A 22,217-nucleotide genomic window follows, 5' to 3' on the forward strand; every position below is an offset into this window, starting at 1 on the left:
AAAAGAATACCCTAATTATCTGTGTAACTTAAGAGAATCATAAATTCTATTATGCTTATTGGGGTATGACCACAGGCCTATTGATAAGTGTCCACTGTTAACTACCTAGGCTTAAGGCATAAGAATCACGGGTTAACTTTGATTATATCTTTCTTTTCCTTTGTTCAGACTAGTTTCACGGAATTTGGGGAGGTGGGTTTGGGCACGTACACTTAGGGTATATAAGGTTTTCAGAAAAACTGGTCGGGGTCCTTAGCTAAGAGGAGACTCTGCCTTGGGCCTGCCGGTGTAATAAACTGCACTCCACTTTCTGCATCGTCCTTCTGAGTGAGTTTGTTTCCCAGAATGAGTGGTTACAACAACATAATGCTGTATTATTTGTCTCTTTCCCTTTGGATCTCTACCAAAATATACTTTCAGCATTTTAAAGCAGTTTTTTTTTTTTTTTAATTCTTTGAGAGTAGGGGAAGCAGGAATGAAGTGCTGGTACATATTTTAGTATGTTGTGAAACACTTCTCATTTTGGGTGGGATTGTGTTTCCCCAAAATTCCATGTTGAAGTCTCAATTCTCTGTACCTCAGAATGTAACCATATTTGGAGGGAAGGTCTTTAAAGAGGTGACTGAATTAAAATGAGGCCATTGAGGTGGATCCCTAATCCAGTATGACAGGCGTCCCCGTGAGAAGAGGATGAGACATTGGGAATGCTCTCACAGGGAGGACAAACCGTGTGAGCTCATGGCGAGAAAGTGAGGGCCTTAAGCTGTAGAGAGAGTCCTCAGGGAAACCGAACCCTGCCAGGACCTTGATCTTGGACTTCTACTCTCCAGAACCACGAGAAGTAAATTCCTATTCTTTAAGCAAAAGGCAACTCAGAATTACCTAATCAGTAAGTTCTGTCAGTAAGTTAGTGGTTCAATTAGTCTACATCATACAATGTGTTGACTAAAAAAAGATGCACACGGTGATAGTTTTCACTTAAGTGTTTATTTGGAGCAGTATGAGCACTGCAGCCTGGGAGGCAGCACCTCAGATAGCTCTGAGAAACTGTTCCAAAGAGGTAGAGGGGAAGGACAGAATGTATGTGATTCTGGTAAAGGGCAAGCAAGTACATGCAATCCAGCACATATTTTTTGTAGAAAGCTTTGGTGGTCCCGTGAAGCTTCTGCTAGTCACGAGAAACAAGCATCATCACAAAGGATTTTAGTGCTTTTCTACAGATGAGGAGATACAAGAATTGGGCTCATAAAATCGGCTCCTGAAAATATCTCACTATCTGAAGACTTGTCCTGCCAGTTTTCCAGGAGCACAGAATGCCTTATTTCTGCTCGCCACCCTGAACTCCTTCAGGGGGTGTTGAAAATCAGCAGCTGTAGCAGCACATGATTTAATCCTTGAAGAGGTGGATGGCAAGAGCTGATGGCAAGTGCCAATCTGTAACTGACAAGTGGAACCCTTTCCTACTGTTAAAAGAAAGAGAGTAAATCTGCAAGTACTTGTATGCAAATGTTGAAAAGCTTAATGTTTAAAATGTTTTGGTTATGGGACTTGCCCGGCAATCCAGTGGTTCAGACTCCACTTTCCAATGTAGGGGGTGGGAGTTCCATCCCTGGATGGGGAACTAAGACCTCTCATGACTCACAGTGTAAAAACCCAAAACATATGACAGAAGTAACAGATTCAATAAAAGACTTTAAAAATGGTCCTCATAAAAGAATCTTAAAAAATAAAATGTGTTGGTTAGTGCGTGTAGTATTATCTTGTTAATGTTATTAGAAAAAGCTTTTATATAGATACGCAGCTGTTGCTGCTGCGGGGGGTGTGTGTTAGTGTGTGAAGAACTTGATAACCATGATTATCTCTAGGATATTTGGGAATGGAGAATACTTTTTATCTACTGTAGTTCTTTTTTAAATATAGTTTTTATTTTTCTTTCGGTTTTATTGATATATAACTGATGTACAGTGCTATGTAAGTTTAGCGTGTGCAACATAATGATTTGATTTATATATGTCAGGAAATGATTATCACAATAAATTTAGTGAACATCCGTTATCTCATATAGATGGAAAATTAAAGAAATAGAATTTTTTTTTTTTCCTGTATGATGAGAACAGTTAGGATTTACTCTCTGAACAACCTTCGTACATAAGGTATAGCATGTTTATTATCTTTATCATATTGTACGTTATATCTTATTTGTGTTATAACTGGGAGTTTGTGCCTTGTGACTGCCTTCATCCAATTTGCCCTCTTCCCATACCTGGCCTCTGGTAACCATGAATCTGATCTCTTTCTCTATGACTTTGTTTGTTTTTGAAGTTGCAAGTGATTCACAACATCACGGTAGTTTGTATATAACATAGTGATTTAAGGAAAGTTACAGTATTTGGTACCTGCCACCTGACTTCCCAGGCGGTGCTAGCAGTAAAGAGCCCACCTGCTAATGCGGGAGATGAAAGAGGCGTGGGTTTGATCCCTGGGTCAGGAAGATCATCTGGAGGAGGGCATGGCAACCCACTCCAGTACTCTTGCGTGGAGAATTCCATGGACAGAGGAGCTGGGTGGGATACAGTCCACAGGGTTGCAAAGAGTTGGACACGACTGAAGCTACTTATCACGCACACACGCCTACATTTAAAATAATCACCTTGATAAATCTAGTTGTCATCTGTTACTGTAGAAAGATATTACATAATTATTGACCATATTCCTCACGCTGTACATTTCATACCTGTGACTCATTTATTTTGTAACTAAAAGTTTGTATCTCTCAATCTCCCTCACCTATTCCCCCACATACCCCCTCTCCCCTCTGGCAACCACCTGTTTGTTCTCTGTATCTATGACTCTTTTTTGGTTTAGTTACGTTTATTTGTTTTGCTTTTTCAGTTCCTCATATAAGTGAAATCATACAATACTTGTCTTTCTTGTCTAATTTATTTTAGTTAGTTTAATACCCTCTAGGTCCATCCATGTTGTTGAAAGTGACAAGACTTCATTCTATTTTATGGCTGAATAAGGGAATGGCAACCCACTCCAATATTCTTGCCTGGAGAATTTTCATGGACAGAAGAGCCTTGCGAGCTACAGTCCAGGGGTCACAAAGAGTTGGGCACTACTGAGTGATTGAATTGACTGAGTTGCAAAACTTCCTCCTACCGAAGTGCAATCTCCTTTTCGTAGAAAATGACTCCTTTTTTCTTAGTTTGGTCATCACTTCCTTAGAAAAAGACTTTCCTAATCTCCAGACTATACTAAATCCTACTCCTGATATGCCTACACTAAATACGTGTGCTTCTTAGATCTTATCCAGGCTGTGATTTTACATTCATTTGTATAATCATTTGATCTTTCTCATAGGCTTGTATGCTGAGTGTAAAGTCTGTCTTTTTTTGCCCACTATTGAGTCTGTTTCATTTCTGGTATGTAGTATCTTAATGAATACATAAGTGTATGTTGAGTAAACATGTATATAGTGAATGTTCAAGAAATGTCTGATGAATTAGTAAGTAAATAAGTCTTTTGTCACTAGGAGAAACCTATTTGGCAGAGAACCAAATGCAATCAGGTTTCAGAAAGAAAGAACATGCAGAAGCCTATACAAGGAAGATGATCAGATAAGACAGATGGGAATTTCTGAATATTTCAGAGTGGAAACCAGATGTAAAGCGGGGTTAGTTGAGCTCTTGATCTCATACCGGGAAACAACTGGGCTTTGGGAAGCAAAGTGGGAATTGGACACTGAGGGTGGTCAGGCAAGTTTCATGTCAGTGCTGAGTTCAAGGTCTCTTTTGTGAGTTTGTTCTCTTAAGTTTTAACTAGTTTCTACTTACAGCAGCCTCAGTCTTTATGGTGAAGTAATATTTATTAATATTTTTTGCCATATTGTTCTTAAGGACAAATGAGAAGATTAAAGGGTTTCAAACAAAGGTGGTTTTCCAGGGTCAGAGAGCAGAAGAAGCAGGCCCACCATCTACCATTTGGGAGCAAGGCTGCCTGAAGAATGGAAACGAAGTGACACGGGAAGAACATAAGGGTCCGTTTAAAAAACCGGGAAATGAAAGATCGTGACCAGCGTGGGTCCAACTAAGTCATGTGAAGGTGAGGACCCTCAGGCCCTTCCTCCCACCCAGGAGAACACAGAAACTGGTCCACGAAAGTCAGCATATTCTCACTGGGCACATATTCTGTGGCACACTCTAGGAGATGGAGAGGATGCTGTGGTCAGTAAATCTAGGGAGGGGAGAAGACAGGAAACTACGGTATCAGATGGATTTATCTAGGTGCTGAATTGGCTGCAAATTAAGTGCAAGGGAACAGAAAGGAAGAAGCAATTATTTCTAATCAGGGTATCAGAAAAGAACTTACAGAGGTAACACTAAAACTTAGCTTTGGAAAAATGTGCATTACAATGTGAAGCTGTCATAATCCACAGCATGAAGGTATGAGTGTAGAAAGCTTAGTTTGAAAAAGAGAAAATGTTCATGGTGAGGGAAGCTTGTTAACAAGACATATCCAAAGTGGTAGCTCTACAGAGCTGGGCCAGGTTTTAAGCGATTTTGGCTGGTATGATAATGGGTTTGGATTGTAGTTTCCAGTTTCTAGGAAAAGGTTTTTAAGAAATGTCATGTAGGAAACACTGAGGTTTCCTCCTCAACATCTATCTCCTACTTCACCTCTCTTGTCCTTTCTAACCCAATTCCAAATTTATTCAGATAATCCACCTCTTCCCTATGAGATTCAGGGGGATATGAAGCTAGTTCCAGTTCCAAGGTTAGATATGAATTAACTCAAGCCAAGCATGCTAGTACATACCCTTTGCACTGCAGCGACTGGCTGTTTGTGGGTTATAAGTAATATAATACTTCATTGCCTAGCATATACAGTAATTGTACACATTGTCTAGCATATACAGTAACTGTACACAAATCAGCATTGTCATTGTTACTAGTGGCACGTCAGTCCATTTCTGTCAAAGAGAGGAAAAAAATCTTCACAGTAATTCCAGTTTCCCGCATGTGCTTTCCAACTACGGGCTAGCATTAATAGTCGCTGGCCTCCTGCTTCGATTATTTTTGGTTATGAGTTAAATTTAACATGGTCCCATGTATTCTTTCCCTGAAGGGCCTCAAGGATTTGGGAAGGATTAGGCACACTCTAATTTAGGAAGAAAGATGGATGAATCCACCTATGTGCATTTACTGGTATGAGTCACTGGGGAGGTTAATTAAGTCAATGAAATGATCCAGAACAGGTGTCCATGGCTGTTTTAAGAACAAGTGCTTTGATGGCGGTGAAAATGCACGGCTCAGCTCTCCAACTGCAGGGAGCGGGTATGCAGTTGACAGACGGCCCCAGCTGATGTGTTCTAGAATCCTCGGCGCCAAGGCCACACTGCCCAGGAGCTTCTGCTGGCCAGTGATTAATTATGGTGGGGATACAAAGGAGAGGGGTTTCCCAGGTAGCTCAGGGGTAAAAGATCTGCCTGATACAACTTAGCAACTGAGTGTGCACACTAAGGAGACATGGGGCGTTATTTGGCAGGTGACTTTTGCTCAAGGACTCTCCAGAGGCCTTGACAAAACTTTCTGAGACCTGCACTGCAATGTAAGTCCTTCCCTCTTTTACTCTCTCCTTCACTGAGGTTACAAGGACATCACAGTCTGATGGCCCTTCCAGTCTCCTCTGGCTCCCTCTCTATTTTCTCTCACAAGTGTTTCCATGAATAAACCTTAATAAACCTCCTGTATACCTGACCTTATCTGGCTTCTGCCTCTTGGAGGACCCAGGCTAATAGTAGTGGTTGTATCTCCTAACATTAAAATGCTCGTTTATTTATTAAAATTGTGTTGTATTCTGAGTAAAGGGCAAAGTCATCAGTTTGAGAGTATTTAAGAAAGACTCATCCACTACATTTTTCTTTCTGTAGTAAATGTATGATAACTTCTATTCAAATTATGGGGCTTCCCTGGTGGCTCAAAGGTAAAGAATCTGCCTGCTATGCAGGAGACTCACGTTCGATCCCTGGATTGAGAAAATCTCCTGGAGGAGGAAATGGCTACCCATTCCAGTAGTCTTGCTTGGAAAATCCCATGGACAGAGGAGCCTGGTGGGTTATAGTCCATAGGACCCTATGGCTACAATCCATAGGGTTGCTCAGACTGAGCGACTTGAGTATGCACACATTCAAATTACAGCATGGTCTATTTCCAAGGGCAAGTTTCTTCCTGCATATTTATTGTAGGAGACCGGCCTACTAAAAGGCATGACAGAAGAATTAAACAATCTTGCTGAGAGGACATGGCTCAGTATGCAACTCCTGAAGGAATCCAAGAAGGAACAAAAAACATCTTGAAAGCAGGACGTGGGCCTGGGGATGGAAAGCCATCAACAGACGGTTCCTAGCTGTGGCGGCTGGGAGGCACATAGAGATTTACCGGGTCTTTGTCCTTGAGGCAGAAAAACAGGGATATGAAAATGTTAAATGTTAACTGCACGGGCTTATCATTGAAGGCCACCTGTCCTGCTATGCTCACGTAAACACATACAAGCAAGTCTCAGAAAGCATAATAAAGCAGACTTGAGATCAGTTTGGGCGTCTTCACCCCGTCGTGGCGTTGGTCCCCTGATCCCTGCTGTAATTTTCTTGAGTGTTTCTCATTTTTTTGCCACACCGCACTTTTGTCTAGCTGTACTCAACAATTTATTTAAAGCAATGAAGCTAGGGTTTGCTGGCCATCTTGACAGGTGGCCAGCCTGAACTCAGAGCTATAAAGGTTTTCATATTCTCTTTGGTCTATTTGTGAAATTCATATGGGCTTATATTGGCTCCTGTTTAAATCACAGAGACTTCACAGATAGTAGGAGTGGGCATAGGTACAGGCTGCTATATTGTTGATGAGGAGGAGAGGATCTTCTATTTCTCTGGGTCCTCTTCTTAATTTGAATGTTTTTATACTGCCACCTTGATCATTTTGCCTTCCTTTCCACCCTGTCAGCACTGTCTCAGTTCTCAAATTATTCTAAATGCTTTGGCAATCTGTGAAAGTGCATTTCATGTCCAAATTTAGGCAGTTCATACAAAGAAATGTTTAATGCCTTCATGCACATATTTCTTAAATAATTATATATGAGTTCCTATATAGTGCAGATGAATGGAGTTAACTTTCTGATGGCCGCCAGGTATACATACTTGTATTAACACAATCCTTAGCTCCTGACACTGTCATCACTGGTCAATGCATACCTTATTTGTATTTTACTTATTTATTTCTGATATAATGAGACCTATGAAGCCAACCACCTAACGTGACACTTGAACATTGGAAATAACTTATACTGCCCAAGATTTCCTTTCAAAGAAATGCTTCTCTTCATAGCATTGAAATCACAAGAATCCAAATAAGTGACATTTCTATAACTCTCTGGAATTAGAAGTGGAATTGTGTTTGTGTAGCTAGATGTCTGAGAAGTTTAGGATCACCCCACCCCTTCTCGACAGCACTTGGAAGACTGACTCCAATCATGTGCGTCAGTGAAAGAAATCTGTTTCAAAATGGAAGCCAAACAGGGGTCCAAAATCTTTGGAGGAGTAAAGAACACAGGCATGAATGAGTCCTGAAAGTGTTACTTTTGTCAGCAAGGTGGTGCTACTGGTAAAGAACCCATCTGCCAAGGCAGGAGATGCAAGTTCAATCCCTGGGTCTAGGAGATTTCCTGAAGGAGGCCATGGCAACCCACTCCAGTATTCTTTCCTGGAGAATCCCATGGACAGAGGAGCCTGGTGGACTACAGTCCACAGGGTCGCAGAGTCGGACACGACTGAAGGGATAGCACGCACTCAGGGCAGTATTTGATTACTTACTGGCCTGTTAAGTATGTACATTAGGGAGGCTGTGACCTTGAGTGAGGACATTGGTTTAGCGAGTAGGTAAATCAGAGAGTGATATTATGAAGAGGAAATATGAATAAGAAGGATTTCCAATACATGCAGCTGCTGAAGACTGGCAGTAAGGTCAGTACTCATTAGAGTGCTCCAGTTGGCCTTGAAAGGTAGATGGTAGAAGAAAGTTAACGATGAAGAAGGAAGAGCCACCAAGAGACTAGGCATGGCAGTAGACATGAAACTTGGGAGCCCAAAGGTGTCCACTGGATGGTTGACTGTTTCTCTCAACTGCAGGGATCCAGTAGTCACGTATGGATGTAAGAGTTGGACCATAAAGAAAGCTGAATGCCAAAGAATTGATGCTTTTGAACTGTGGTGTTGGAGAAGACTCTTGAGAGTCCCTTGAACAGCAAGGAGATCCAACCAGTCCATCCTAAAGGAAATCAGTCCTGAATATTCATTGGAAGGACTAATGCTGATGCTAAAAGCTCCAATACTTTGGCCACCTGATGCGAAGAGCTGACTCATTTGAAAAGATCCTGATGCTGGGAGAGATTGAGGGCAGGAAGGGGACGAAAGAGGATGAGATGGTTGGATGGCATCACCAACTCAATGGAACTGAGTTTGAGTAAGCTCCAGGAGTTGGTGATGGACAGGGAAGCCTGGCATGCTGCAGTCCATGGGGTTGCAAAGAGTCAGACATGACTGAGCGACTGAACTGAACAGAGAAAAAACAGCTGAAAATCAATTGTAATGTTGAGGCAACAAGGCAAAGAACATGCCAAGGAGACTGACAGATGAATAGAAATCCTCTGATATCATCTGGTCTCAAATACAACTAAAACTTATCAAAACCATCAAACGATAGTTCAGGAAAGCTTACATCAGGGTCTTGAAATGCTCCTAGATTAAGAGACAAACATCATGTACCTTCTTGAGAAAGAACACATGTTGGCGATTTTCATGAGCACCCTGTTGAGCATTCATTCACTTAACAGGTACTTAATCAGCAGACACACGGTGAGTCAGGGACAGGCTTTGTTTTCTGTAGAACACCTGTAGAAGCAAGGCAAGAGGAAGTGTGTCTGAATAGTTGGAGGTTACTTAGTGTGGTTAGAACTAGAGAGTGATGGGCAGACGTGATGAGCTTGGACACCTTGGATGGATCCAGTTACTTGAGGGCCTTATAAGCCATTTTAAGGGTTTGGATTGGATTGTATCTTAGTCAATATGTAGCCATGGAAGGATTTTTATTTGAGTTTATTAAAAATTTCTCAGAGTAATACATGCACAAGGTAAAAAATTAAATAGTACAGAAGGACTTAAAATGAAAAACACAGTTTCCCACTCCACCCTTTTAATACTAGTCCCATACCCTAGAGGTGATGCATTTAACAATTTCTATTTTTAGATATTCTGTTAACTAACTTCCTAACATTAAATAATATGTTTGAACAATAATTTCTTGACTTATTAACTTTAGACCATCTTTAATAATTCCCCATTACAAAAGATAAGGATTTAACTTATGCTATTCCCACCTTTCATCTGCCTATCCTTTCCCAATTTTTTGATAAATGCACTTTTAATGCTTCTATTGGTTTAATTTATAATTTTGAATAGTAACTAATCCTTTAGTCCTTGTCCCATTAACTGTAGACTTTTCACCCCCATTTTGAATGGACAAGTAATTCTACACTTCTCTCCACCACTCTTCCCTCAATGAATTCTCAACCTCTTTCTGCTTTCTTTTTCCCTTTATAAGATAGGTTACTTTCAGTTTCATTTCTGGATAAAAGATTAGGCCTCTCATGTTTTGTTTATAGGCTGATCAGAGCACTGAATACCAATAAATAGTATCTACATTATTTTGGCTTTGTAAATACTGTTTACTGAGAGTTGGTGGCTCAGCAGTAAAGAATCTGCCTGCCACTGCAGGAGACCTGGGTTTGATCCCAGGATTGGGAAGATCCCCTGGAGAAGGAAATGGAAACCCACCCCAATATTCTTGCCTGGGAAATCCCATGGACAGAGGGGCCTGGCGGGCTACAGTCCATGGGGTCACAAAGAGTTGGACTCGACTTACCGACTAAACAACAACAAAGTAGAAGCTAGGATATTTTCTTCCAAACATATCCAATGTCATGATTCCTATGTCACTTGAAATGAAATATACCTACCGCCAATGACAAATCCAGTCTCTTCTTACATTTCATGAGTAATTTTTGTTATCATTATCTCATAATTGGACTTGAATTTAACATGTTTTTGTTTTGTTTTCCTTTGTGTTTATTAAAGAATGCATCTCCTCCATTTCTTAAACATTCCAACTTCTCAAGGATAATGTCTATGGCACAGAATCAGAGAGTCTGAGACCATGCACTCTCATCTGAAATGGGTCTCTTGGCTAATGGTCACTCTAGAGTGAGTCTTCCCGTTGGCTAATGGTCACTCTAGAGTGAGTCTTCCTGTTGAATAATGGTCACTCTGGAGTGAGACATCCTGGGTGAGGTTCACTGTCTTCTGGTTTCCATTTCTTCCTCTTTCCTGATTTTCATCTTCATTTTGCTGCAGATCTTCCTTAGCAGGTGAGAGAGAGAACTTCCTTTCCAAGTGCAAAGAAGGTAGATGTTCTGAAAACTTGCATGTCAGAAAATTTCCTTCATTTGGCTTGCTATGGAATTTTGGGTACAGAGATCTTCTGTATGTGAAGACGTTCCTCTATTGGCCTATATCATTGTGTTGCTGGTGAAAAATCTCCCAATCTATTTCTCATCCCTTTTTTGTTGAGCTAATCATGATGACCTAACTTTATCTTTTCTCTTGGCACTTCCAATATCTTTGCTCCATCCTTAACATTCCAAAATTTCACAAGATTGTGTCTAGATGTAGGTTGTATGGGAGTCTTCTCAATTTGGAGACTTAGTTATTTCTGTTCAATTGTTTTTATCTTCACAACATTTTCTATGTTCTCTCTTCTAGACACTCCTAACAGTTAGATACTGATTGTCTATGTCTTTTTTCCCCCCTCTCTTTATATTTCCTATTTCCTTTTGCTCCACATCTGGGAAGATTCCCTCAATTTTATCTTAGAGTCTGTCTACTAAATATTTTTGGCAGCCTTATTTCAGTTTAAGGGTTTCTTCTTTTCAAGGTTTTCCCTTTGTAGCATCCTGTTTTTAACCTTACAGATGCACCTCACATTTCTCCAAAGATACAGATATTTTAAATCATTTTTCCCAAGTTAACTCTGTTTCCCCCAGAATTTGTTATATTTTTCAAATCTCTTGAATCCATGCTGCTTTCCTGGTCCCTTCCCCAACCACTCCCCCTAAGGCTCAATGTCTGGGAATTCCTAGCCGACTATTTTCACTGAAGAATCAATATGACAGTTTTTTATAGAGTTGCTTGGGCTCCCTCTGCAGTTGTGTGGTCTGTCTGCTTCTGCAGGATGTCTTTCTGTGACTGAAAGCACTTGGTTACTTGAGTAGGGATCTTGGCTGTCAGCAGAGAATTAGCTAATAGGGTAGGGGCTCATTTATTTCCATAAAAGAGAAATTTACTTTGGAGCACCAACTCCTACCTCTCCTCAAGCAGTTTCTTCAATTCCTTTACACAAACAACACCAACAGAACAACCACAATAACAACAGACTTGAAACCAATGGTGGGTTGCCTGTGTTCTGTGCACACAGGTTGGGGTAGAATGGGAGGGGAGTCAATTTCACAACTGACATAATTCTTTAGTAAATAGACTTTTCAGGTACCCAAGTCTCTTTGGGGTTATGTGTCCAGATCAGCTTATATTCTGCCTGCAAGGAGCTGTACTCTTTCATTATTGTGCCTTCCACTTTCTCTCTTCTAGGAATGTGCTGAGATCTTCTTCACTTACAACCAAATTCCTTCAGTTTTCTTTGCTGAGATGAGTCAATTCTCTTTTACGTTTCTTGACTTCAGTTTCAGTGGGGCCTGGGGAGGGAGGGAAGTAAACTTACATGTTCAGTTCATCATCTTAAATTCAAAGTCCCGCCGGAAGCTTTTAGACTGGGCAGTGACATGGACAACTTGTCATTTGTAAAAAGGTCCCCGGGGCTATACTGCTGAGAATGGATTAAAGAGGGTAAGAATCAATATAAAAATAATTCTGAATGACTGAGGATCTAATTTTCTTTCTGAGAACACAGCAGGTCTGGGACACTTGGGAGTCAAGATGCTTTACCCAACAATAGCCAGTCACTGAAAATCCAATAAGCTAGTAGAGCACTTTCATGGTGCCCTAGGGAGGACTGAAACCTGACGATCCCAGAACCCAGATGACTGGGCTGATATTAAAAGGATCGTCCCAGCACTGTCCATTGGGAAGCAAGTACATGCAGCCAAAGTGCTGGCAAGTAAGGACATAAAGGTCCTTCTATTTGCTGCTTCATTTCTTCATTTACTCATCTATTTGCTTGTTCAAAGCACTGTAGTTACTAACACTCATTCTGTAATCAGAATGCCTGGGTTCAAATCCCAAATCTATCACTGACTCGCAATAAAGACTTAGGCAATGTACTCAATCTCCATAAAGTCTAGTTCAAGCATTTGTAAAATGGGGGCTGTAAATTTCCATTCCATAAGATTATTGTGAGGATTAAATGAAACAACCTATCCTTGGCACATACACAACAGCCCACTAATTGACAGCAGTTATTTTAAGTGCTGAATTAATATTCAGCATCTATGTTTAAAGAATCCATATGATAGATATTTGAGAAGGGAAAATAATTCTAGTATTGAGAAATGACACAATAAAAGAATCCAAAGAAAAATACCATCTATGTCAAATCCTGTTGTCTGTGCTTCCACCCAATTCCTAATAAAGCAAATAAAAAGTGTCTTAAAGCAACTAAATCAAAAGACGTAGGAAGGAAAACTGGCTGGATGCACACAGCTTTTATCCTGAAGCCCCAGCTCTAGCTGAAACTACAAAGAATTTTGAGGTTCTCAGAAAGATTGGAAGAAAAGTTAAGAAAATCTCTGAATGCATTATAATTAAATAAAATCTGGGTCAGCCACATCCAGTTATCTTATTCCAGAGTAAAGATTTCTATTTGCACACAGACTTTGTCTGCCAAGCAGCAATAGGAACCTGTGTCACTACGGAAACACAAACACCACCACTGCTCCTTGTTTGCTAAGCACAAACATCCTCACGGTCTCGTTCTGGCTTTTCAAGTGATTTCCATGCTTAATCAAAGAAGGGATTGTACTGGAGAGATGGAATTGAAGGAGACAGAACCCCAAGCAGCTTTGAAAATCCCCATCGTGAATACAGAGACCTGCCTTTAGAGCATAGGGCAGTGTACCAGAATCCTCTGAGTCTGTGTAGAGGGTAGGGTGGAGCAGGATTAATTCATTGCATTTGTAAAAATGCCATCGCAAAGTGAAGCCCTGGTCTAAACTGATGGGAGTTAACTGATACGAACAGTGGCTGCTGGCATTTTCTCAGCGCCTACTAACTGCCAGGTACAGTCACTTTTAGAGGTACTAAAATTTAATCCTCACAATAGTCCTATGAAATAGATCCCACTTTGTAGAAGGGGAAATTGAGTCACAGAGAAGTTGAGGAGCTTGCCCAAAGTCTTATAACTAACTGGTGAAAGACCCAGGACTTGGGTGCAGGGGGCCAACTGTGAGAGACCATCCTAACTCCTGGGCTGCGGGCAGCGAATGTGGACCAGCACGAAAGAAAACCACCCCTTCGAGTGCATGCCCAGTGTCCACACTCCTCAGAGTCACCCGCCTAGGTCTTCCTTGCAACCCCGTGAGGCAGGGATCTTTACCCTCACCCCACACGCAACGAAATGGGAGTTCAGAGATAAAACGACTTTCCCAAGAGCTAACCCTGGTTATATGGGCTCTTCAAATGGCACTAGATGGCTTTTCACAGCTTTTGGAACACTACTCAAGATACAAAATATATGAGTTCTCAGGGAGCTGTCTGAATATCATGGTCAATTAGTGTTTCCATTGAGTTCTATGGTCAGGTTTGGGGGAAAACGATAAAAACAAATCAAGTCCCAGGGAGTCCTCAGGGTGATAGTGACCCACAGAAACAGAGGCCAAAGCTCTCAGCACTGGCCCAGCACAGGGTCAGGAGGGACTCTGATAGCCGAGAGCAGAGGAACGAGCTCATAAATGGAAGGCCACGCTCCTGAGGATTTCTGATTCCACTTTATGTCCTTAACCCAACCCCGGAGATGCTACTAGGATCCAGGGGCAATGAGCTGAGAGGGCAAGGCTAGAACTAAGAGACAGAGGTTGAGGAGTGAATCCCCATCTCTGCCTACCTCCCCAAACCTCTCTACCTGCCACCTCGCTGGGCACTCCTTACATCTGTGTGAGGAGGTACAATTTCATTATATTTTCCTTCCATTCAGGCAGATAGGCCAGGCTGGTTGCCACTTCCTTCTGGATCGGCCAGGCCCAGGCCTCAAAGAACGGAGCCAGATTCTTCTGCACTTGGTGGGAGAACATTTTCACCCACAGATTCATCTTGTCGACGTTGTCTGTGGGCAAGTTGGTCTGGTTCCTGTACTCGGTGAAGAGACGGATGAACGGCTCCCACCCAAAGGCCTCCTGGAGCTGGAAAGACAAGGAGCAAGCAGGTTGAGACATCTGATCGGCAAAAGACCCACCGAACACTCTGAGTGAATGAATGCCTTTAACCCCTTAAACCTCAGCTTCATACCCATCACTGACCCTCTCCTCTTTCACCTGCTCGCCTCGTGGGCTACTTTCGTATTCTGATGATAAGGGTCTCTGAGCCAGCACAGGGCTCAACACAAAGCAGATCCTCAATGAATGACAGTCCAGTGGTCAAAACTGCACTGATTAATATCAGGATTTACCACCAACATCATTATTCATCTGTCTCACTAGACTATGAAAGTAGTAATAGGCTATTACATGAAGATTTGAAATTGGCTGAAGTGCAAAAATCCATTGTCTCTCACAGTTGTAAAGTTAAACCCCCACAACCTGGGGACTGCCACCGCGACCCTGACATAATCTGCACTAACAGGAGGTCTCTATCAATTTGCAAGGTGACCAAATGGTCTTTAGGAAAAACAGTGAGTCCAGGAGAAGCAGAAGACAATATATAGTCTGTGTGTGTCCTGTGTTCAGTTGTGTCCGACTCTTTGTGACCCCGTGGACTGTAGCCTGCCAGGCTCCTCTGTCCATGGGATTTCCCAGGCAAGAATACTTGGAGGGAGTTTCCATTTCCTTCTGTAGGGGATCTTCCCAATTCAAGGAGTAAACCCACATCTCCTGTGTCTCCTGCACTGCAGGCGGATTCTTAACCTGCTGAACCATCTATAGTCTGGGTCTCTAGAGTTAAGAGTAAGGCAGAATTTTAGGTAAAGACTGCCATCTCGGTGCCATTGGAACCGCCATTAGAGCTCAGAGGGACATTAGCAGTTCCAACCTCAATTCAACTTCACCGAGGAGGAAGTTCTCTCCAAACCCAGGGTTACAGCAGTCTCTTGGCAGCCTCCCTGTCATTTTCGTGGTGGAGGGGATCAACAGTGAGAACTCGAGCAGGTGCAGGGACCAGAAGAGGGTGCGGTTGGCCTGAGGCTGAGTTCCAGGATCCAAGGTGCTAAAACCCTCCTTAGTGAGCTGGGACCGGATCCAGGGACTGAGGGGCTGGAACTGGGTGCTGGGTGATAACTGAAAGGCAGGGGCCACCCCCACGTCCAGTCCAGTGAGGAATCATGGCTTGCTTATAACATGGAAACTGAGGCACAGACGAGTCATAATGAGAAGACAGTTTACCCACCTAGGGAAAAAAAAAAACAGCTCCTATCCCACACATTGTGCATGCGTATGTATGCCCACGGAAGTGTGGCTGGCTTCACGGAGCTATTCAGACAGCAGTTTGGTTGCAGTCTCAGGTATGCCTGGGTTTAGAGCCGTGACAGTAGCTATATTTGTAGTATTACCTTTGCCTCTACGGTTTTTAACTTTTCTTACCACTTTCTGTTACTGTTCAGTCGCTCACTTGTGTCCGACTCTTTGCGACCCCATGGAGTGCAGCATGTCAGGCTTCCCTGTCCTTCACTATCTCCCAGAGCTTGCTACCTACTCTCATAAATCTCTTCACAATCCCAGGGTGAATGGTGCGGCTGATGCAATTACGTCCGCTTTCGGGTGGTGCAAAGGGATGCTCTGGGGGTATCATCCACCAGGACCTTCAACCCTGGACTTTGTCAGAGCCTCCCGCAGCCTGCGGGTGAGGGGCAGATTAGTGAGAGGTGACCCCCGGGCACCATGATACTGTCTGCCCAGGGTCCCCCCACCAGTGGGGCTCCCACCGCACCCCCCCATGCTGGCCCAGTACCTGTAAGTACGTCTCCAGGGCCGTCCACGCATTCCAGTTTTTCACATTGGGACCCTTGCCCAGGTAAATTCGGACTCTCTTCTCCCGAACCGGGGGCCACAGAGCAATGTTGGCTCGTCCTCGAGGGATGCCCAGGACCGTCTCGTGCACGTAGACACACCACAGGTTGCAGGTGGCCTCGGTGGTGTGCGGGGGGAACTCCCACTCCTGCCGCTGCTGGTTGCGGCCCAGCTCGTGCACGGGGCCCCAGAGCCCCTTGGTTCTGATGAGTTTCTCATTGATGAGCTCCTGCACCGACTCCAGGTGGCACATGATGGGGTAGCCTGCGTGCATCCAACCTGGGAAAGGCAGGAGGGGGAGGAGAGGGTCAGGGCGCTCCCCACCCACCTAATTCTCCTCTGTACTGTGTCTCCCCAAACACCCAGAATGCTCAGAAAGGCAAACCCAGACCCTTCCAGGCTTTTCTCCTTATCTCCTCATTCTGTAAGAGTGCTTTCGTCCTCACTCTGACTGGCTATAGATACGGAGGCAGGTTTGGGATCACTGTTCATGTTACTATTCAATTTTTTTCTGCTTCTCTGAGAGTGCCCTGTCCACGTGGACCCGTCATTATACTCTTCTCCTCAAAATTAAGAACTAGTGGTTCCCCTTTTCAATATTTACATTTCAATATTTACATTACATTTACAGCTGTCCAGGCTGGCACCTCTTTACAGTGATCATCTGAGTACGCCAAGGGCACTAGAGTCCAGAGGCGATTTCCGTGGTTCTTTAATTTTCACACGCTCTTCATTTTTCAGGCCTCCTGACCCACTGGCAAATAGCCCTTTATTCAATGCTTTCTCCCAACCCCTGTGACCCAGGAAGAGGCCCTCTGCTATCTTTCTCCACTCCCTAAAGTCCCCTGACGAATGCCTGTGAAAGCCCAGCCCTTATGGTCTGCACCATTTCCACTGTTGGATAAGATCTCTTGACATGCTGACTAAAACTGTTACACATTTTAACATACTGTGTACATACAGTTGTGTGTTGTTCAGTCACTCAGTCGTGTCCGACTCTTTGTGACCCCATGGGCTGCAGCATGCCAGGCTTCCCTGTCCTTCACCATCTCCCAGAGTTTGCTCAGACTCATGTACATATGGTTCTAGGGCCTGCTTTTTATGTGCCACATAACGCTTCCCTGGTGGCTCAGACAGTAAAGAATCCGCCTGCAATGCTAGACACCTGGGTTCGATCCCTGGGTTGAGAAGATCCCCTGGAGAAGGGATAGGTTACCCACTCCAGTATTCTTGCCTGGAGAATCCCATGGACAGAGGAGCCTGGTAGGCTACAGTCCATGGGGTCACAAAGAGTTGAATACAACTGAGCGACTTTCACTAACTAATCTCATCATATTTTCCTATGCCATCAAAATATCTCTTTAAATGTCTTCCTAGCGTCCATCGAAAGTACATTACTTAACCATCCTGTAACTGTTGGACACTTAGGGGGTTTCTGATGTTTTGCTGGGGGAGACAGCCAAGTCTCCTTTTTAATGTATTTTTTCCCTTTCTATTTAAATAGCAAGGATTACATTGCATGTGCTAAGTCACTTCCGTCATGTCCAACTCTTTGCGACCCCATGGACTGTAGCCCACCAGGCTCTTCTGTCCATGAAATTTTCCAGGCAAGAATATTGGAGCAGATTGCCTTTTCCTCCTCTAGGGGAATCTTCCCAACCCAGGGATCAAACCCGCGTCTCTGGAGTCTCCTGCCTTGGCAGGCTGGTTCTTTCCCACTAGCGCCACCTGATAAAGCAAGGCCCTGAGGGGGCAGCACGCACAGAGGTTTGCCCCAGGCACTCACCAACTGAGATCTGCACGTCTGCAACGATCCTCTGAGGCAGACGCAGTGGGAAGGGCTCGGCCCCCAATCGGGCCACGGCCTGCATCACCTCATCCCAGAGGCGAAGCAGCGGCTCGGGGTTCTCCAGGGTGCGGAGGTTCGCGGTCGGCACCGTCAGGATGATGTTGTCTGTGGCCAGCTCTCCCCAGGGACCTGGGTTCTCCTGGATCTGCCGCTTCCACTCCTCCTGGGTTGTCTCCCCTGGAAGACAGGCCACAGGGCTTGAAACTCACTTTCCCAAGTCCCTCCCATGAATGCATACCGCCTGAACCCCTCCAGGAGGAGAACACCAAGGCCGTCAATAACCACATACCCCTCTAACCTTCTTCTACAAAGGCCCCAGGGATGTGATGTGGTTTGGTCTTTATCTCCTTGGCCTCAAATCTAAGGAAGCAGACCTCCCTTCCCTCTGCCAGTCCAAACCTCTCTCTCTTCCTATACCAGGCAGCCCCAGAGGGCCTCCTCACCCCCAGCTCTCCCTGTGCTTTGGGGTTCGCTCCAAGGCATCCACTCACCTAGCTTGTAGTAGGGAGCACGCACAGCTCCCTTAACGGTGACAGGCACGGTGCCCAGCTTGCTGCTCTGAGGCACGATGATGTACAGGAGGCCCCCCCAGAGGCAGGTGATGGACTTGGTGGGTTTGTCCAGGCAGCAGCGGTTAATCACCAGGGGGCCTCGGAACAGCTTGCTGGCCCTGGTCAGGTCATCGGTGTGGCAGCCAATCTGTATCTGGAGCAGAGAGATCCCCGAGGAGTGTGACCCTGGGGCACGTGTGGGCAGAAGGGGAAAGTGCCCAGGACAGGGGGACAGGAAGGGTCATGGGTCCAGGAACCCCAGCTAAGTCCAAGCATCCCACCATTTGTAAGCCCTGTGTTCGAAACCCATGAAATTGTACCATCCCTCAAGGTTGTATGGAACAGACTCTGTTAATCTACTGGCAAGGGGTCAAACAGCTCTATTAAGGGTCCTGCTGAGACGCAGACCAGAGGGGCACCAGGTATGACGCAGATGCTAATTCTGGGGAGAGCCAATCCCATACAGAGTCCCTTGGTGTCTCTGTAACAGAGAATCCTAGGCTGGCTGTTCCCTGGGAGTGAATCTGGCTTTGGGAATGGGCAGAGGGCATCCTGCCTTCTGACCAGAGAGAAGGCCCAGGAGGAAGCAGTGTGACTGGCTGATGCAGTGAAGGATTGATTCCGTTCTTCCTGTTCTCCAAGGCTCCTGTTCCTGGGCCAGTGGAGTGACCCCCGTCCTCAGAGGTTTCCTGGGACTGTTTTCCAGGGTTTATGCTAAACAAGTTCCAGGATACATACAGGCACAAAATAGATGCTAACCATCACAATGACCCTCAAGGGGGACAGAGCAGGACGGTATCTGAATTTTGCAAATAGGATGTGTGTGTGTGTGTGTGTGTGTGTGTGTGTGAAAGTGACAGAGCCGGAGCGGACTGGGCAAGTGTGTGACGTCCCAGGGAAGAAGCCTGAGTGTGTAGCACCTCATGCTTCCGTGTGAGATGTACACGGGATGTAATGTGAACTGAGATTTACTAGATGCCACTGAATTTTAGGGCACCATCCATCTGGTATCTTTCTTCTTCCCACCTGTGACATTTAAGCTAAAAGCACAAGACTTGAGCCAGAAGTTGGTCAGGGCTGAGCCCTGGGGCTCTGAAATGTATCAAATCCATACATTTAAATCAATCAGTTAGATGTTCTGCCCCTTAGCTGTTTCATCCTAAGCAACTAAAGGGGCAGAAGTACATGCCCTCTATTGCCAACTGGGGAGGAAAATGCAACCCACTCCAGTCATCTTTCCTGGAAAATTCCATAGACAGAGGCGCCTGGTGGGCTACAGTCCATGGGGTCGCAAAGAGTCGGACACGACTGAGAGACTAAACGACAACATTGCCAGTAGGGTGTGTAGGAGGATTGAATAAGATGCCGACTATGAAAGCAGGAGCATATGGCTTCTGTGTTATGTGGGGGGATGGGGCATGCCTTACCTTCAGGTCAGCAGAGGCGGCAGCTTCAGGCAGGGAGACCTCAATAATTTGCCTTCCGGGTATGTAGAGCCCGGTGCTCATCCAGCAGTACCTGGTGCCTGCCAAGAGTCAGGGAAGAGCAGGCGTTATACTACCCGACACAATTCCATCTGAAGCCTGCTCCCAGAGTCCCTCCAGCAGCTCTGCCTCCCTGGCTCTCATTTTCCAAGCATTCCCTAAAACCCCAACCTCGTCCTCATTGAGATTTGCACGGCAGAGGCTGGAGATGGCCCCGGAGGTGACGAGACCTCAGCTGAGCTGCGGAAGTCATGCCCCCACGTTCCCACCTGCCCCGCTCCCATCTACCCCTCCTTCCTCACCTGGGTTGTTGCAGTTGACCTCCACGGTGATGGGAGATTCCGAGGGGCGCAGATAGGGGCTGCTGTACATGTCTTCAATTTCGGGGACTAATAGAGACAGGTCGCTTCCCGAGTGAGCCAGCCCCGTGGCCAGGGAGAGCATGGCACCCCGGCAGCAGTCGTTGATGACGGGATTCTCACGGGTCGCCACCGGGAGCCGATAGCGACTCAGCAGCTTCCTTAGAAGCCGATGCACCGACATGTAGGCGGGGATCTCCTCCGCGGGGATTTGCAGAAAAGCCGCGCCGTCCGGACCCAGCTTGGCCAACCAGCCCTTCTCCACGTTCCCTCTCTTCCTGCCCATGATAACCTGGAACTCAGCCAGGGTGGAGCGGAAATGGTAGGTCCTTATCCCCGCCTTGGGAGTACGAAAGGGCCCCGGGTTGAGGCTTTGGCTGGTGATGCTAATGCCAAAGGGGTTGAGGAGGAGGTTTCCTGGGAACCGCGCCAAAGGGGATACGCCTGGGTTCTTGAAGGCCCACCACCAGGCCTGGGCTCCGACAAACAGGCCCCCGCCTTCGGCTACAAACTCTTGCAGCTCCTTGACTCCTACATCACTCACGGGCTCAAAGCAGTAGACACTGGCATCGCTGGTCAGATTGGGCTCAATGCTGGTGTCTATGCCCCCCACGGCGAGCAGCCCACTCAGAGTCCTCAGCTCCGTCTGCACCACGATCTTGCCTCTGCGGCCCGCGTCCAGCCAGCGGACGGCGTTGAGCAAGAAGGGGCCCAGTTTACCCACGGTGAATAGGACCTTGTGGCCGGTCACGACCACCCTGCCCCGGCCGTAGCGGGCAGCCGCTATGACACAGCCGTGGTAGGAATCTAGCCCCAGGGGAAAGGCTAAGGCCCCGTGCACTAGCAGCTGGGATGGGAAACAGTCCGAATTGGTGATGTCCAGCTCAGAAATCCCGTGCAGGAGCTCATCTCTGTCCTCGGAGAGATCATCCTCACAACTGCAAAAGACACACGTGTTCTCTGTTACAAAGCGCTCAGCACAGCACCCAGCATGTAGCAAGCGGCAGACTTACTAATATCATCTTTAGCTCTTGCGAGAGAGCTAGGACAGACCTGAGCTCCCTGGGTGCGGAGACTTGTTGGAGGGAAGACAGAGGGCCTCCACAGATTGATCCTGCTCTATCCTTCTCTGTGTATTAACCTGCCAAAGAAAATCTTGAAAGAAGTCCTGCTGGGTTTACTCAATATTGTATCTTAAATAGTCTGGATTTAAGTGTCTGTTCAGTCTTTTAAGCACTATATGAAGAACTGAAGGAGAAATCATGGTTTCATTCTGCTAAGGGGGCTTATTTATAATTTCATGCCACTAGCTTTCTGCAAATAAAGCAAACAGCTGAGTTCTCGTTAGTGGCTCGAGTGAAGAACCACTAGTATCCCAAAAGGCTGGGCAAGGAGCTGACTGGCCTCAACTCTTGTAGGACCCTCTTGTTACTTGAACACAAGAGGACTGACTGTCTACACCCAGAATTCCATACATTCATTCTGGCCCAACAGAAGTGACACATATCCATGCTATAAGTAAGGCTCTTCTCATCACCAACTGCTTCTGTCTGTGTGTGTGTGCATGCTCAGCTGTGTTTGACTCTTTGCAACCCTTTGGATGGAGCCCACTAGGCTCCTCTGTCCATGGGATTCTCCAGGC

General features: G+C 45.4%; 2 protein-coding genes across 4 annotated transcripts in view; both read right to left on the bottom strand.

The window, feature by feature from the left end:
- Positions 1-9,051, bottom strand: part of LOC133246590 (TRPM8 channel-associated factor 2) — a 34,465-nt gene extending 25,414 nt beyond the window's left edge. Inside the window, exon 1 of the mRNA XM_061415008.1 lies at positions 8,819-9,051. The gene's annotated coding sequence lies outside the window, so the exon portion shown is untranslated. The remainder of the gene's footprint in view (positions 1-8,818) is intronic.
- An 81-nt stretch (positions 9,052-9,132) lies between these two features.
- Positions 9,133-22,217, bottom strand: part of TCAF1 (TRPM8 channel associated factor 1) — a 51,337-nt gene continuing 38,252 nt past the window's right edge. For all 3 annotated transcript variants that reach the window (XM_061415002.1, XM_061415003.1, XM_061415001.1), the window contains 7 exons: positions 20,519-21,513; positions 20,160-20,257; positions 18,673-18,886; positions 18,119-18,358; positions 16,274-16,611; positions 14,264-14,514; positions 9,133-11,856 (listed from right to left, as the gene is read on the bottom strand). In XM_061415002.1, the coding sequence (XP_061270986.1) occupies positions 11,847-11,856; positions 14,264-14,514; positions 16,274-16,611; positions 18,119-18,358; positions 18,673-18,886; positions 20,160-20,257; positions 20,519-21,513 (2,146 nt within the window). In that variant the 3' untranslated portion in view covers positions 9,133-11,846. The remainder of the gene's footprint in view (positions 11,857-14,263; positions 14,515-16,273; positions 16,612-18,118; positions 18,359-18,672; positions 18,887-20,159; positions 20,258-20,518; positions 21,514-22,217) is intronic.

Source organism: Bos javanicus, chromosome 4 (genome assembly GCF_032452875.1).
Source record: "Bos javanicus breed banteng chromosome 4, ARS-OSU_banteng_1.0, whole genome shotgun sequence".
Taxonomy (NCBI): Eukaryota; Metazoa; Chordata; class Mammalia; order Artiodactyla; family Bovidae; genus Bos; species Bos javanicus.